Below are 17,314 nucleotides of genomic sequence, written 5' to 3'. Positions count from 1 at the left end.
GTGTCGGTGTCGCGATGGGTGTCCCGGGCGATTGCGGGCGGAGAGCGGCGAATGCGGGCCGGGCGCCTTCCCTCGCTCTCTCAGATTCCGGCCGGCGCTCCGTAAGGCAGCCGGGATGTGCCGGCAGCGGGTGACACGGGGCAGCGCTCGCTGCCGCAGCCGCTGCCACCTCCGCCCGCCTGAGCTGGGCTGGTCTGAGCTGAAGTTAGCTGTGCTGATCTGGGCTGTGCTGGTCTGGTTGTGGTCTGAGCTCGCTCGGGCTGTGCCGCTCGGGCCCGGCCGCCTCCGCTGCCGCAGCCGCTCGGCGCCGCCTTGGCCGAGGGCACCACCCAGCGGTGCGCGCTGGGACTGCAGCCGCCGCCGCCCGCAGCCCGCGCTGCCGCTCGGCCCGGCCCGCGATCCCGAAGGCAGCGAGACAGCCGGGGCCGGCAACGGAACGCGGCCGTAACCAGGGCAGCCCAAAGACCAGGCTCAACCCAGGAAGACAGAGCCTAATCTCTCAGCAGGAGAAATCACACAGGCATAGGCCGATGGTGACAGCACGGGCAATAAAATCAGCACTCTCGGCTCCATCTCCCCACTCAGGAACTGTACTCACCCCACGCTGCTTCAGACTGGGACACAGTGCGAAAGTAACTGGTAGAATTTTGAAAAGCCTTGAAGCATCTTTCCAGGAAAGAACATCTCTAAAAAGACTTCTGTCTCTAAAAAAGGAGTCAGGGTGCTCTCTTTATTTCAGTCTTGCATTTGTTTTCAGTTTTCATCTCACTATTATAACTATTTACAAAGTTAAACTGCCTAAGTACAAAACATCACAGCGTGAGGGAGTTTTTCAGGGTATTTAATGCATAGCAGACATCATTCAAACAACCTGTTGTTCAGAATGGGGGGCAGTCCTTCTCTACAGAAATCGTCCCAGTACAAAGCTCTTTTACATTTCAGAGGAGACAGGATAAACATGGCAATGCAGATGCTCTGAGACAAACACAGAAAATCATGCGGGGATAGCTTTTCAGTCCCATCAAGAAGTCTTGGGATTCAGGAACAGCAGTGAAAAGATCAACCTCAAGGTCTATTTTTAAGTTCTTCTTTTCATTCCAATAATTGTCCTTCAGTGTTTGTGGAGTTTTCTTTTAATGCATTCAATGACAATGAACACGTTTCTTCACCTCTGTTCAGGTACAGTCTACTCTGACAATGTTTGTGCTCCTGTGTTTCCAAGGCTATCCTGAGGTGACAGAACACCAGAGAACCACTGGTAAGCCCAGGGGAGATTTTGTTGAGCATTTTGCAGCTCTTCTCTGAGCTAGATGGGGAAGATGAGACTCCTGTTGTGAAAGGGTCCAAATCGCCTTGTTCCTTGCTCAGCTGGGACTGCTGTGTTGCAGTGGCTGGGTGGGAGCAACTCCCTGCTTACCAGACAGCACTACTGAAGCATTTGCTGGTACTCTGTGTCTGCATTGACAAACATAGGGACAAGAAAGCAAAGCACACCGAGCTGACATCTCAGACAGAGACATCCAGAATCCAGGGAAGAAAGGGCCTAGTGCTCATGTGACATAATGATTCAGTAGTCATGAATTCTTGCTTTCCTGAAGCACAAAAAGGCCTTTTTGCATTTCGGTGATCGTGTTATTTGTACGGCACCCAGTGACATTTTATCAAGCTCAGAATAAAAAGTTCCTCTGTTTTGTCAGACAGGAACACAAAAAAAAGCATAGCTGTAAGTGCTAACTACACATTCAAAGCTTGTAAGAAATGGCAAATAAACAGCTGAAACACATTACTAACTAGGTGAGAGAACCCTAGCTTTTAAGCCTTCTTTCTTTGCTCCTTTGAATGCCAGGTATTTATTTGTAATACAATTTGTAGGAAATTCGTCACACCAATTACAAATACAGATATACTCAGGAGGAAACACTGCAACATGCAGCAGCCTGGATCCCATCCTCTCAAGATCCATGAAGCCTCAGTCTGTGCAGACCCCAGCTAGTCAAAGGAAAGAGCTTTGAACTGTCCTGCAGAGAGAGTGCCAGCATTGTCTGGGGCCATGTCCTCGCTGCTGACAGGGACACCGGGGAAATCCTGTTCCTCATCGGGGCCCTGGCCCACGGCGCAGTGCTGTGGGGGCAGGCTGGGCAGGATGGGCTTGAGGAATCTGAACTCGCTGTTGCCCGAGCCCGTGGTGAGGCCGATCTCGTAGCAATAGGCGCGGGGCAGGGTCCCTGCAGCGGCCGCATCTGCCAGGCCGCTCTGCAAGGTGTCGGCAGCATAGAGCACATGGCCAGCCTTCAGCTCCTTCCTCCTGCACACCTTGCGAGCCAGCAACACTGCCGTGGAGATGAGGAAGAGGAGGGAGACAAAGACCAAGGCAATGATTAAATAGGTGGTCAGGGAGGCGGCGGCCTGATCCTGGCTGGCCGGGCTGCTGTGTGGCAGGCGCACGTCGGAGAAGTCCTTGAGCAGGAGAGCGCTGAGAGCTGCCGTGGCTGACAGCGGGGGCTTGCCGTTGTCTCTGACCAGCACCACCAGCTTGTGCTTGACGCTGTCTCTCTCTGTCACCGGCCTCCTGAGACGCACCTCGCCGCTTTGCAGGCCCACGGAAAACAGGCCTGGGTCGGTGGCCCTGAGCAGGTGGTAGGAGAGCCACGAGTTCTGTCCCGAGTCAGCATCGACGGCCACTACTTTGCTGATGAGGTAGCCCGCCTCAGCCGACACAGGCACCAGATCACTGGAGGCCGGGCCGCTCTCCTGGGCCGGGTAGAGCACGAGCGGGGCGTTGTCGTTCTCGTCCAGCACCACCAGGCGCACGGTGACGTTGGCTCTCAGCGGAGGAGAGCCCGCGTCAGAGGCACTGACCGTCACCTCGGTCTGCCTCAAGCGCTCGTAGTCCAGGGGCCGCAGCACAAACACGTGTCCCTTCTCCGAGTTCACCGAGATGCACGAGCACCACGCCCGCTCTGGCCCTTGCTCTGCTGCCAGGGAATAGGTCACCTTGGCATTCAGCCCCACGTCAGCATCTGCAGCGCTCACGGCTCCCACAAACACCGCGGGCACGTTGTTCTCACGCACGTACATGGTGTAGGAGGTCTGGTCGAAGACGGGGGCATTGTCATTGACGTCGGAGATGTCCACGGTGAAGGTGTGCGTGCTGGTGAGAGGAGGCGAGCCCGCATCTGCTGCCGTCACACTGAGGATGTACTGAGGCGTCTCCTCGCGGTCCAGCGCGCTCACTGTCACCAGCTCATAGTAATTCTTGTAGGCTGGCCGCAGGGAGAAGAAGAGCTGATCGTGCAGGGCACAGGAGATCTTCCCGTTGGCACCAGAATCCCGGTCCCTGACCGTAAACAGGGCAACCACCGTGCCGGGCACTGTGTTCTCGGGGAGGGGACTGCTGAAGGAACTGACCACCAGCTCTGGGGCATTGTCATTCACATCCACCACCTCCACCAACACCTTGCAGATTGCTGACAGGCCTCCACCATCTCTGGCCCTCACAATCAGCTCATGCAATTGTGCTGCTTCATAGTCCAAGGGTTTTGTGAGTTTAATTTCACCAGTTATGGGATTAATCACAAATGCTGACTCACTCTGTCCCACTCCCTGGCTGAGTTGATAGGAAATGTCCCCATTAACTCCTGCATCTGGATCAGTTGCCAAAACAGACAGTACCACAGAGCCCTCTGGTGTGTTCTCCAAAAGCTGCCCTATGTACTCTTCCTGTGTGAAGATGGGAGCATTGTCATTCACATCTATAATGACAATTTTGACTTGGGTGGTCCCACTTCTTGGAGGAGAGCCCCCATCCATCGCAATAAGACTGAAACTTATCTCTTCCTGCTCCTCTCTGTCTAGTGACTTTTCCAGTACTAGTTCAAGATACTTCTTGCCTGTGATCTGACTTTCGTAAGAGACTCTAAAATAATCATTCTCGGGAGTAATGATGTACTCCTCGACTGTGTTGCTGCCTATATCGAGGTCCTGAGCAGCCTCCAGTGGGAAACGCGAACCGGGATCACTCTTTTCAGTGATTTCAAAAGTGACTCGTTCCTCAGGGAAGACGGGTGAATGGTCATTGATATCCTTCACAGTCACCTCGACCCGAAAGAACTGCAGGGGGTTGGAGAGCAGCAGCTCGAAGGGGAGCATGCAGGTGTCGGACTGGGCGCACAGCTGCTCCCGGTCCAGCCTCCCCGCCACGACGAGGCGGCCGGAGGCGCGCTCCAAGCGAAAATGCTGGCGACCGTCCTCCGAGAGCAGGCGGGCGCGGCGAGCCGAGAGCTGCGCCGGCGTCAGCCCCGCGTCCTCGGCCAGCTCGCCCACCAGGGAGCCGCTTTCCGCCTCCTCGGCTACGGAGTAGCGGATGGGCTCGGCGCCAGCGAGCGGCAGCCCCAGCAAAGCACACACACAAAGCACTTGCCTTGCGAGCGCCATGGCGCGGCGCCGGCGGCGGCGGCCGCTGTCGGTGTCGGTGTCGCGATGGGTGTCCCGGGCGATTGCGGGCGGAGAGCGGCGAATGCGGGCCGGGCGCCTTCCCTCGCTCTCTCAGATTCCGGCCGGCGCTCCGTAAGGCAGCCGGGATGTGCCGGCAGCGGGTGACACGGGGCAGCGCTCGCTGCAGCAGCCGCTGCCACCTCCGCCCGCCTGAGCTGGGCTGGTCTGAGCTGAAGTTAGCTGTGCTGATCTGGGCTGTGCTGGTCTGGTTGTGGTCTGAGCTCGCTCGGGCTGTGCCGCTCGGGCCCGGCCGCCTCCGCTGCCGCAGCCGCTCGCCGCCGCCTTGGCCGACGTCACCACCCAGCGGTGCGCGCTGGGACTGCAGCCGCCGCCGCCCGCAGCCCGCGCTGCCGCTCGGCCCGGCCCGCGATCCCGAAGGCAGCGAGACAGCCGGGGCCGGCAACGGAACGCGGCCGTAACCAGGGCAGCCCAAAGACCAGGCTCAACCCAGGAAGACAGAGCCTAATCTCTCAGCAGGAGAAATCACACAGGCATAGGCCGATGGTGACAGCACGGGCAATAAAATCAGCACTCTCGGCTCCATCTCCCCACTCAGGAACTGTACTCACCCCACGCTGCTTCAGACTGGGACACAGTGCGAAAGTAACTGGTAGAATTTTGAAAAGCCTTGAAGCATCTTTCCAGGAAAGAACATCTCTAAAAAGACTTCTGTCTCTAAAAAAGGAGTCAGGGTGCTCTCTTTATTTCAGTCTTGCATTTGTTTTCAGTTTTCATCTCACTATTATAACTATTTACAAAGTTAAACTGCCTAAGTACAAAACATCACAGCGTGAGGGAGTTTTTCAGGGTATTTAATGCATAGCAGACATCATTCAAACAACCTGTTGTTCAGAATGGGGGGCAGTCCTTCTCTACAGAAATCGTCCCAGTACAAAGCTCTTTTACATTTCAGAGGAGACAGGATAAACATGGCAATGCAGATGCTCTGAGACAAACACAGAAAATCATGCGGGGATAGCTTTTCAGTCCCATCAAGAAGTCTTGGGATTCAGGAACAGCAGTGAAAAGATCAACCTCAAGGTCTATTTTTAAGTTCTTCTTTTCATTCCAATAATTGTCCTTCAGTGTTTGTGGAGTTTTCTTTTAATGCATTCAATGACAATGAACACGTTTCTTCACCTCTGTTCAGGTACAGTCTACTCTGACAATGTTTGTGCTCCTGTGTTTCCAAGGCTATCCTGAGGTGACAGAACACCAGAGAACCACTGGTAAGCCCAGGGGAGATTTTGTTGAGCATTTTGCAGCTCTTCTCTGAGCTAGATGGGGAAGATGAGACTCCTGTTGTGAAAGGGTCCAAATCGCCTTGTTCCTTGCTCAGCTGGGACTGCTGTGTTGCAGTGGCTGGGTGGGAGCAACTCCCTGCTTACCAGACAGCACTACTGAAGCATTTGCTGGTACTCTGTGTCTGCATTGACAAACATAGGGACAAGAAAGCAAAGCACACCGAGCTGACATCTCAGACAGAGACATCCAGAATCCAGGGAAGAAAGGGCCTAGTGCTCATGTGACATAATGATTCAGTAGTCATGAATTCTTGCTTTCCTGAAGCACAAAAAGGCCTTTTTGCATTTCGGTGATCGTGTTATTTGTACGGCACCCAGTGACATTTTATCAAGCTCAGAATAAAAAGTTCCTCTGTTTTGTCAGACAGGAACACAAAAAAAAGCATAGCTGTAAGTGCTAACTACACATTCAAAGCTTGTAAGAAATGGCAAATAAACAGCTGAAACACATTACTAACTAGGTGAGAGAACCCTAGCTTTTAAGCCTTCTTTCTTTGCTCCTTTGAATGCCAGGTATTTATTTGTAATACAATTTGTAGGAAATTCGTCACACCAATTACAAATACAGATATACTCAGGAGGAAACACTGCAACATGCAGCAGCCTGGATCCCATCCTCTCAAGATCCATGAAGCCTCAGTCTGTGCAGACCCCAGCTAGTCAAAGGAAAGAGCTTTGAACTGTCCTGCAGAGAGAGTGCCAGCATTGTCTGGGGCCATGTCCTCGCTGCTGACAGGGACACCGGGGAAATCCTGTTCCTCATCGGGGCCCTGGCCCACGGCGCAGTGCTGTGGGGGCAGGCTGGGCAGGATGGGCTTGAGGAATCTGAATTCGCTGTTGCCCGAGCCCGTGGTGAGGCTGATCTCGTAGCAATAGGCACGGGGCAGGGTCCCTGCAGCGGCCGCATCGGCCAGGCCGCTCTGCAAGGTGTCGGCAGCATAGAGCACATGGCCAGCCTTCAGCTCCTTCCTCCTGCACACCTTGCGAGCCAGCAGCACTGCCGAGGAGATGAGGAAGAGGAGGGAGACAAAGACCAAGGCAATGATTAAATAGGTGGTCAGGGAGGCAGCGGCCTGATCCTGGCTGGCCGGGCTGCTGTGCGGCAGGCGCACGTCGGAGAAGTCCTTGAGCAGGAGAGCGCTGAGAGCTGCCGTGGCTGACAGCGGGGGCTTGCCGTTGTCTCTGACCAGCACCACCAGCTTGTGCTTGACGCTGTCTCTCTCTGTCACCGGCCTCCTGAGACGCACCTCGCCGCTTTGCAGGCCCACGGAAAACAGGCCTGGGTCGGTGGCCCTGAGCAGGTGGTAGGAGAGCCACGAGTTCTGTCCCGAATCGGCATCGACGGCTACCACTTTGCTGATGAGGTAGCCCGCCTCAGCCGACACGGGCACCAGCTCACTGGAGGCCGGGCCGCTCTCCTGGGCCGGGTAGAGCACGAGCGGGGCGTTGTCGTTCTCGTCCAGCACCACCAGGCGCACGGTGACGTTGGCTCTCAGCGGAGGAGAGCCCGCGTCAGAGGCACTGACCGTCACCTCGGTCTGCCTCAAGCGCTCGTAGTCCAGGGGCCGCAGCACAAACACGTGTCCCTTCTCCGAGTTCACCGAGATGCACGAGCACCACGCCCGCTCTGGCCCTTGCTCTGCTGCCAGGGAATAGGTCACCTTGGCATTCAGCCCCACGTCAGCATCTGCAGCGCTCACGGCTCCCACAAACACCGCGGGCACGTTGTTCTCACGCACGTACATGGTGTAGGAGGTCTGGTCGAAGACGGGGGCATTGTCATTGACGTCGGAGATGTCCACGGTGAAGGTGTGCGTGCTGGTGAGAGGAGGCGAGCCCGCATCTGCTGCCGTCACACTGAGGATGTACTGAGGCGTCTCCTCGCGGTCCAGCGCGCTCACCGTCACCAGCTCATAGTAATTCTTGTAGGCTGGCCGCAGGGAGAAGAAGAGCTGATCGTGCAGGGCACAGGAGATCTTCCCGTTGGCACCAGAATCCCGGTCCCTGACCGTAAACAGGGCAACCACCGTGCCGGGCACTGTGTTCTCGGGGAGGGGACTGCTGAAGGAACTGACCACCAGCTCTGGGGCATTGTCATTCACATCCACCACCTCCACCAACACCTTGCAGATTGCTGAAAGGCCTCCACCATCTCTGGCCCTCACAATCAGCTCATGCAATTGTGCTGCTTCATAGTCCAAGGTTTTTGTGAGTTTAATTTCACCAGTTATGGGATCAATCACAAATGCAGAATCGCTCTGACGCACTGCTTCATTGAGTTGATAGGAGATGTCCCCATTAACTCCTGCATCCGGATCAGTTGCCCGTACAGTCAGAACCACAGAGCCCTCTGGCATGTTCTCCAAAACCTTTCCAACGTACTCCTCATGAGTGAATATCGGAGCATTGTCATTTACATCTAGAATGATAATAGAGATCTCGATGGTTCCACTCCTGGGAGGAAAGCCCCCATCTACAGCAACCACACTGAAACTGATTTCTGCCTGCTCCTCTCTGTCTAGTGACTTTTCCAAAACAAGTTCAAGAGACTTCTTGCCTTTAATGCTACTCCCGTAGGAGACAGTGAAATACTCGTTCTTGGGAGACATATTGTACCTCTGGACTGTGTTGATGCCAATATCGAGGTCCCGAGCCACCTCGAGTGGAAAACGAGAACCTGGTTCGCTCGTTTCCAAGACCCCAAAACTGACTCGATCTTCTCGAAAAACTGGTGAATGATCATTGATATCGTCCAGAGTGACCTCGACCCGAAAGAACTGCAGGGGGTCGGAGAGCAGCAGCTCGAAGGGGAGCATGCAGGTGTCGGACTGGGCGCACAGCTGCTCCCGGTCCAGCCTCCCCGCCACGACGAGGCGGCCGGAGGCGCGCTCCAAGCGAAAATGCTGGCGGCCGTCCTCCGAGAGCAGGCGGGCGCGGCGAGCCGAGAGCTGCGCCGGCGTCAGCCCCGCGTCCTCGGCCAGCTCGCCCACCACGGAGCCGCTTTCCGCCTCCTCGGCTACGGAGTAGCGGATGGGCTCGGCGCCAGCGAGCGGCAGCCCCAGCAAAGCACACACACAAAGCACTTGCCTTGCGAACGCCATGGCGCGGCGCCGGCGCCGGCGGCCGCTGTCGGTGTCGGTGTGGCGGCGGGTGTCCCGGGCGATTGCGGGCGGAGAGCGGCGAAGTGCGGGCCGGGCGCCTTCCCTCGCTCTCTCAGATTCCGGCCGGCGCTCCGTAAGGCAGCCGGGGTGTGCCGGCAGCGGGTGACACGGGGCAGCGCTCGCTGCCGCAGCCGCTGCCACCTCCGCCCGCCTGAGCTGGGCTGCTCTAAGCTGAACTGAGCTGATCTGGGCTGGTCTGGTTGTGGTCTGAGCTCGCTCGGACTGTGCTGCTCGGGCCCGGCCGCCTCCGCTGCCGCAGCCGCTCGGCGCCGCCTTGGCCGAGGGCACCACCCAGCGGTGCGCGCTGGGACTGCAGCCGCCGCCGCCCGCAGCCCGCGCTGCCGCTCGGCCCGGCCCGCGATCCCGAAGGCAGCGAGACAGCCGGGGCCGGCAACGGAACGCGGCCTCAACCAGGACAGCCCAAAGACCAGGCTCAACCCAGGAAGGCAGAGCCTCGGCCCTCAGCAGGAGAATTCGCACAGTGAGAGAGCCATGGTGACAGTATCGGCCTGCTAATGAGCACTGCACTGGCTGCATCTCCACACCCAGGCGCTGAACCCACCCTTCACTGCATCACACAGAGGATACAGTGAAACAGTACTCGCATAATTTTGAAAAGTCTTGTCAGGGCTTTCCCAGAAGGAACATATCTACAAAAATTCTGTCTCCCCAACGTAGTGATGTTGTTCACTTTATTTCAGTCTAACTCTATTTTTCAGTTTCTAACCCCAGTGTTATACCAATTTACAACACTTGAACTGTATCACTTCAGCACATAAAATCCTGAGGGAGGCTTTCTGAGTATTTCATGCATCATAGACATCAATCAAACAAGAGTTATTCTATATAGCGTGGTAGTCTTTCTCTAGAGGAACAGGCTCAGTACAGTGCTCAGTACATTTCAGAGCAGAAAGTGCAAATGTGGGAATGTAAATGCTCTGATACAAACACAGAAAATCATATGGGGACAGCTTTCTAGTGCCATCAAGAAGCCTTGGGATTCAGGAACAACAATGAAAAGACTAAACTCAATATCTTTTCTTTTGAAGCTCTTCTTCACTCTGTCTTACATAAATTGTGATTTAGTATATGTGAATTTTTTCTTCAATGCAGCATTTGACTATGAATATGTCTCTACAATTCTGTTCAGTTACAGTCTACTCTAACACTGTTTGTGCTCCTGTAATTCCAAGGCAATTCTGAAGTGACAGAACATCCTGGGCCTTCTTGTATGCCAAAAGAAACTTTTTGTGCGTTTTGCTGCTCTGCTCTAAACTAGATAAGGAAGATGAGACTGCTGTTGTGAAAGGGTCCAAATCACCTCCTTCCCTGCTGAGCTGGCATTGCCTGTGTTGCAGTGGCTGGGTGGGAGCAACTCCCTGGTTCACCAGACAGCACTACTGAAGCATCTGTAGATATTCAGTGTCTGCATGGACAAAGATAGTGTCAAGAAAGCAAAGCACACAGAGCTCACATCTCAGACAGAGACACCCAGAATCCAGGGAAGAAAGGGCCTAGCCCTCATTTGACATTGTGACCCAGAACTCAAATCTTCCTGGTTTTCCAGATGTGGGAAATTCTTTTTTGGATATCAGTGAGGATATGATTTGTTTGGTGAATGGAGATACTGCCTTAAAGATCAGAATAAAAAGATCCTCAGTCTTGTTAGACAGCAGGAGAATGCAGATCATAGATTGAGAACGAACCACATACATCAGCTTCTTAGAAAAGGCAGTAGCAAAGGTGAAACACGTTAAAAACAAAGCAAGATAACCTTGGCTTATTTTATTTCCATTCAATGCTTTTTCAGTATCAGACATTGATTTCAAAGAGAATTTGCAAGAAGCTGGGCAAACCAATGAAAAATGCAAATTTCTATAAAGACAGCATTGTCACACACTGTGGTCCAGGTCCCGTTCTCCGAAGTGCAATGAAGACTCTGACTGTCATACCGCCGCTAGTCAAAGGAAAGAGCGTTGAACTGTCCTGCAGAGAGAGTGCCAGCATTGTCTGGGGCCATGTCCTTGCTGCTGACAGGGACACCGGGGAAATCCTGTTCCTCATCGGGGCCCTGGCCCACGGCGCAGTGCTGTGGGGGCAGGCTGGGCAGGATGGGCTTGAGGAATCTGAACTCGCTGTTGCCCGAGCCCGTGGTGAGGCTGATCTCGTAGCAATAGGCGCGGGGCAGGGTCCCTGCAGCGGCCGCATCTGCCAGGCCGCTCTGCAAGGTGTCGGCAGCATAGAGCACATGGCCAGCCTTCAGCTCCTTCCTCCTGCACACCTTGCGAGCCAGCAGCACTGCCGTGGAGATGAGGAAGAGGAGGGAGACAAAGACCAAGGCAATGATTAAATAGGTGGTCAGGGAGGCAGCGGCCTGATCCTGGCTGGCCGGGCTGCTGTGCAGCAGGCGCACGTCGGAGAAGTCCTTGAGCAGGAGAGCGCTGAGAGCTGCCGTGGCTGACAGCGGGGGCTTGCCGTTGTCTCTGACCAGCACCACCAGCTTGTGCTTGACGCTGTCTCTCTCTGTCACCGGCCTCCTGAGACGCACCTCGCCGCTTTGCAGGCCCACGGAAAACAGGCCTGGGTCGGTGGCCCTGAGCAGGTGGTAGGAGAGCCACGAGTTCTGTCCCGAATCGGCATCGACGGCTACCACTTTGCTGATGAGGTAGCCCGCCTCAGCCGACACGGGCACCAGCTCACTGGAGGCCGGGCCGCTCTCCTGGGCCGGGTAGAGCACGAGCGGGGCGTTGTCGTTCTCGTCCAGCACCACCAGGCGCACGGTGACGTTGGCTCTCAGCGGAGGAGAGCCCGCGTCAGAGGCACTGACCGTCACCTCGGTCTGCCTCAAGCGCTCGTAGTCCAGGGGCCGCAGCACAAACACGTGTCCCTTCTCCGAGTTCACCGAGATGCACGAGCACCAGGCCTGCTCTGGCCCTTGCTCTGCTGCCAGGGAATAGGTCACCTTGGCATTCAGCCCCACGTCAGCATCTGCAGCGCTCACGGCTCCCACAAACACCGCGGGCACGTTGTTCTCACGCACGTACATGGTGTAGGAGGTCTGGTCGAAGACGGGGGCATTGTCATTGACGTCGGAGATGTCCACGGTGAAGGTGTGCGTGCTGGTGAGAGGAGGCGAGCCCGCATCTGCTGCCGTCACACTGAGGATGTACTGAGGCGTCTCCTCGCGGTCCAGCGCGCTCACCGTCACCAGCTCATAGTAATTCTTGTAGGCTGGCCGCAGGGAGAAGAAGAGCTGATCCTGCAGGGCACAGGAGATCTTCCCGTTGGCACCAGAATCCCGGTCCCTGACCGTAAACAGGGCAACCACCGTGCCGGGCACTGTGTTCTCGGGGAGGGGACTGCTGAAGGAACTGACCACCAGCTCTGGGGCATTGTCATTCACATCCACCACCTCCACCAACACCTTGCAAATTGCTGAAAGGCCTCCACCATCTGTTGCCCTCACACGGATTTCATGATGCTGTGTTGCCTCAAAGTCCAGAGTTTTTGTGATTTTAATTTCACCAGTTATGGAATCAATCACAAACCCTGACTTGCTTTGTCCCACTGTTTGGCTGAGTTGATAGGAAACGTCCCCATTAACTCCTGCATCTGGATCAGTTGCCAGCACAGTCAGCACCACTGAGCCTTCTGGCATGTTTTCTAAAACCTTCCCAGTGTAACGCTCTTGTGTGAATAGGGGAGCATTGTCATTCACGTCTAGAACGATAATAGAGATCTCGATGGTCCCACTCCTTGGAGGAGTGCCCCCGTCCATTGCAATAACACTGAAACCCATCTCTGCCTGCTCCTCTCTGTCTAGTGCCTTTTCCAAAACAAGTTCAAGGTATTTGTCATCATTAGTCCCACTTCCATAGGAGACACTGAAATACTCATTCTCGGGAGAGATGCTGTACTCCTGGACTGTGTTGCGGCCAATATCTAGGTCCTGAGCAGCCTCCAGTGGGAAACGAGAGCCCGGGTCGCTCCTCTCCACGATCTTAAAACTGACTCGTTCCTCGGGGAAAATTGGGGAATGGTCATTGATATCCTGCAAGGTTACCTCGACCCGAAAGAACTGCAGAGGATTGGAGAGCAGCAGCTCGAAGGGGAGCATGCAGGTGTCGGAGTGGGCGCACAGCTGCTCCCGGTCCAGCCTCCCCGCCACGACGAGGCGGCCGGAGGCGCGCTCCAAGCGAAAATGCTGGCGGCCGTCCTCCGAGACCAGGCGAGCGCGGCGAGCCGAGAGCTGCGCCGGCGTCAGCCCCGCGTCCTCGGCCAGCTCGCCCACCAGGGAGCCGCTTTCCGCCTCCTCGGCTACGGAGTAGCGGATGGGCTCGGCGCCAGCGAGCGGCAGCCCCAGCAAAGCACACACACAAAGCACTTGCCTTGCGAGCGCCATGGCGCGGCGCCGGCGCCGGCGGCCGCTGTCGGTGTCGGTGTCGGTGTGGCGGCGGGTGTCCCGGGCGATTGCGGGCGGAGAGCGGCGAAGTGCGGGCCGGGCGCCTTCCCTCGCTCTCTCAGATTCCGGCCGGCGCTCCGTAAGGCAGCCGGGGTGTGCCGGCAGCGGGTGACACGGGGCAGCGCTCGCTGCCGCAGCCGCTGCCACCTCTGCCCGCCTGAGCTGGGCTGGTCTGAGCTGAAGTTAGCTGTGCTGATCTGGGCTGTGCTGGTCTGGTTGTGGTCTGAGCTCGCTCGGGCTGTGCCGCTCGGGCCCGGCCGCCTCCGCTGCCGCAGCCGCTCGGCGCCGCCTTGGCCGAGGGCACCACCCAGCGGTGCGCGCTGGGACTGCAGCCGCCGCCGCCTGCAGCCCGCTCTGCCGCTCGGCCGGGCCCGCGATCCGGAACCCGCGGCGGGGGCTCCTGCGGCAGGATGCCCTCACATTCTCCGGGGAGAGAAGTTTTAGGGAGTGGTGGGGTGTATCCCTGCCACAGTTTCTACGCTGGAGCATCCACGGCCGCTCCTCCACTTCCAGTCTCCTCCCCTCGCTCGCCCGATTTCGCGGGCTGGTGCGCTCTTCTTAAGAGATAGGCACGTCCGCGGCTTTCGAGAAAAGCGGAGGGAAGATAGGCACTACGATTTTCCATGGCGGTGTGAGACAGAGGCTGAACTCGGAGGGACAGAGCCGCCTTCTGCGGCCGGAGAAACGGGCCAGGAGCCTAAGCAGGGAGATTACACCTATAACAGCAGGGAACGGCCCTACTGCTACTGGGGAATCTCAGGCTGTGGACGGGGAAGGGAGGCGCGTCTCAGCACGGCTCAGGCATGAACACGCACGCCTACTGGTCGATCTTTCGGCTAAAAGGGAGGAGTGACTGTGCTCCCTGCCTGGGCTTCCCGGTCGCAGGCGGGCTGCGAGTGGTGTAGCGGTTCCTGGTCTTTGTCCCGTCTCGCCTCAGCATTGCTATGAAGGCTGGGCAGGATGGGCCTCAGGAACTGGAATTCGCTCCTCCCCGAGCCGCTGGTCAGACACATTTCGTAGCGGTAAGCCGGCGACAGAGTTCCCGCGCTGCCCACGCCCACACCTTCGCTGGCGACGTCTCCGTCCGCGTAGCAGCTGGGAGAGGGAGGAGGAAGTTCTGCCCGGACGCGCGCTCTGCAGAGTGCGTTCGCTGTTAAGGCGAGGACGGACAAGAGGAAAAGGGACGAGACGCAGCACAGGGAGGCGATGAGGTAAGTGGTGAGCATTTCCTCCTCGGCCACCTGCGGCTGCTGTCCGCCTGCGGGATCGTGGCCAAGCTGATGGAAAGCATCTGAGAAATCGTCCACCAGTGCCACGGCGAGGGTGGCGGTGGCAGAGCGCGGCGGCCTCCCGCGGTCCCGCACCAGCACGATGAGCCTCTGCCGGGCCGCGTCCCGCTCGGTCACGGCCCGCGCCGTGCGCACCTCGCCGCTGTGCAGCCCCACGCGGAACAGCCCCGGCTCCGTGGCCTTGGCCAGCTCGTAGGACAGCCACGCGTTCTGCCCCGCGTCCGCGTCCACCGCCACCACCTTGGCCACCAGGTAGCCGGACGGTGCCCAGCGCGGCACCAGCTCTCCGGCCGCGCTGCTGTCGGGGCCCGGGTGCAGCAGCACGGGCGCGTTGTCGTTCTCATCCCGCACGACTATGCGCAGCACGGCCTGGGCGCTGAGCGGCGGGGAGCCGCCGTCGGCTGCGGTCACTGTCACCTCGAAGGCAGGAACCTTCTCGTAGTCCAGTGGGCGCAAAGTCCGGACGGTTCCACTCTCCGCGTCCACTGACACGAATGATGCGGCGGCGAGGGTGCCCGTCGGTGGCGGCACTAGCGAGTATCTCACGCGGGCGTTCTCCCCCGCGTCAGGGTCCGTGGCACTGAGGCGGCCCAGGCTCCTCCCCGCGGGCTCGTTTTCGCTCATCACCATGGTGTAAATGGCCTGGGTGAAGGTGGGTGCATTGTCGTTCACATCAAAGAGCCTCACGAGCAGGGTTTTGGACGTCGAGAGGGCCGGGGAGCCCTCGTCTCGAGCTCGCACCGTCACGTTGTATTCCTCCACCTGCTCCCGGTCCAGCGTCTCTGATGTCACCAGTGCGTACGCGTCGGCTGCCAGCACAGTGATCCTGAAGGGTTGCTCTCCTGTCAGCTCGCAGGTCGTCCTGCCATTGTCCCCCGAGTCCCGGTCCCGCACGTTGAAGAGGGCCACCACGGTGTCCGGCGGGGCGGCTTCGGAGAGGGTGCTGGTGAGCGAGGTGATGATCACCTCGGGGGTATTGTCGTTCACGTCCTTCACCTGCACCTCCACATTGCAATGCGTGGACAAGTCCCCTCCATCTGTGGCTTGGACGTCTATCTCATAACTCTTTTTTTCTTCATAATCCAAAGGCTTTTTGAGTCGAATCTGGCCTGTCTCTGGGTTTATTTTAAACGTTTGGAGATTTTCCTCTGGATTTTGAACTATGGAATACACTATTTCCCCATTCGTTCCTGCGTCTAAATCGCTAGCAGACACTACCACCACTATGGTGTCTTCTGAGCTATTTTCCATTACAGAGACTTTATACAGAGTCTGGGTAAATACCGGGCTGTTGTCGTTTATATCCAGGACTACCACGCGGATTAAAGCTGTGCCAGACCGCGGTGGATTCCCACCATCTACAGCCGTGATGCTGAAAGCAACTTCTGCCTGCTGCTCCCTGTCCAGAGCTCGATCCAACACCAGCTCGGCATACTTCCTGCCGTCACTTCGCCGCCGGGTATAGACAAGGAAATACTCGTTCGAGCTGATACTATAATGCTGAAGGCTGTTGTTCCCCACGTCTGGATCGTGAGCTCTTTCCAATAAAAATCGAGTCCCGAGAGTTGCAGATTCCGGGATCTTTAAAACAATCTCTTTGTTTAAGAACACAGGAGCATGATCATTTATGTCGATGAGTCTTACCTCAGCTCGGAAGGACTGCAGTGGGCTCTCCAGCAGCACCTCAAAACGCACCAAGCAGGGCTCGCTCTGTCCACACAGCTCTTCCCGGTCCATTTGCTCTCTCACCACCAAATCCCCGGTGTGCTGGTTCAGCTGTAAATACTGCTTTTCTCCTTCAGGAACGACTCGAGCCCGACGAGCCAATAATTCCTCACCGGTTAGTCCCAAATCCTTTGCGATATTCGCCACAAAAGAGCCTCTCTCCGCCTCTTCGGGCACAGAGTACCGAGCGGTTTCTGCTCTCATCCCCGAGACGCAGAGGACAAGCAGCAGAGCCGCCGCTCGCCCCGGGAGCTGTTCCTCGCTCTTCCTCGGCTTCATTCCCTCCCAGAGACCCGGTCTCCCCTCCTGTAAGCTGGATGGAGCTGCCGATACAGCCTGCCGACCCCCGAGCGGAGCAGCCCGAGATGGTGCAGCCCCGCCCGCCCGAACCGCGGGGCCGGCGGAACTCGGAGCTGCGCGGAGCTTCCGCGGTCAGCAGCGGCACCAGGCGGCCGAGCTGGGGAAGGATTCGAAGATTTCCCAGCCCAAAGCCTGGAAAGCAGAGATTAACGGCTCGTTTTCTCCCTTCCTAGGTCAAAGCATAGAGATTGAAATGTCCATACAACCGTATTCAAAGTGTGGCCACTGGCTCAATGAGCAATGCCTCTTTTTACCTTCTGCTTCAAAATGGAGTTTATTTAAAGCTGGGTCGTTCCTTTTGTTTTGGTTCCCCCTCACTTTCCCCAGTATGAACGCTTTGAATAAATGACTTTCCGGCCGTTTAGCTAGAAAAGCTGTGTATTGTTACAGGGGTCCAGCAACCAGGTAAGATGGTCTTTTGACCACAGCAGCATTCGCCATGGTCGTTCTCGGAATGGACAGAGATTGTTCCCACAGTTCATGACCTCTCCTGCTGGGAGCCTTTGGGAATGGGCTGGA

General features: G+C 57.0%; 4 protein-coding genes across 4 annotated transcripts; all 4 read right to left on the bottom strand.

Annotated features, from left to right (window-relative positions):
• Positions 1-1,916: 1,916 nt before the first annotated feature.
• LOC128944619 (protocadherin beta-15-like) lies at positions 1,917-4,465 on the bottom strand. Its single transcript, XM_054287967.1, has one exon. It carries the CDS (start codon positions 4,432-4,434, stop codon positions 1,990-1,992), a length of 2,445 nt encoding a protein of 814 aa, XP_054143942.1. The 5' UTR covers positions 4,435-4,465; the 3' UTR covers positions 1,917-1,989.
• A 1,916-nt stretch (positions 4,466-6,381) lies between these two features.
• LOC128944624 (protocadherin beta-15-like) lies at positions 6,382-8,899 on the bottom strand. The gene has a single exon (XM_054287972.1). The coding sequence runs from the start codon at positions 8,897-8,899 to the stop codon at positions 6,455-6,457; it is 2,445 nt and encodes an 814-aa protein (XP_054143947.1). The 3' UTR covers positions 6,382-6,454.
• Positions 8,900-9,842: 943 nt separating this feature from the next.
• Positions 9,843-13,546, bottom strand: LOC128944629 (protocadherin beta-15-like). The gene has a single exon (XM_054287978.1). It carries the CDS (start codon positions 13,359-13,361, stop codon positions 10,917-10,919), a length of 2,445 nt encoding a protein of 814 aa, XP_054143953.1. The 5' UTR covers positions 13,362-13,546; the 3' UTR covers positions 9,843-10,916.
• Positions 13,547-14,205: 659 nt separating this feature from the next.
• LOC128944618 (protocadherin beta-16-like) lies at positions 14,206-16,763 on the bottom strand. The gene has a single exon (XM_054287966.1). It carries the CDS (start codon positions 16,712-16,714, stop codon positions 14,258-14,260), a length of 2,457 nt encoding a protein of 818 aa, XP_054143941.1. The 5' UTR covers positions 16,715-16,763; the 3' UTR covers positions 14,206-14,257.
• Positions 16,764-17,314: the final 551 nt, after the last annotated feature.

Source organism: Melozone crissalis, unplaced genomic scaffold (genome assembly GCF_028551555.1).
Source record: "Melozone crissalis strain CALT ecotype California unplaced genomic scaffold, PUWL_Pcris_2 ptg000061l_1, whole genome shotgun sequence".
In the NCBI taxonomy this organism is placed as follows: domain Eukaryota; kingdom Metazoa; phylum Chordata; class Aves; order Passeriformes; family Passerellidae; genus Melozone; species Melozone crissalis.
The sequence above is the reverse complement of the archived record's forward strand: the minus strand, read 5'-3'. Positions and strand labels throughout refer to the sequence as shown.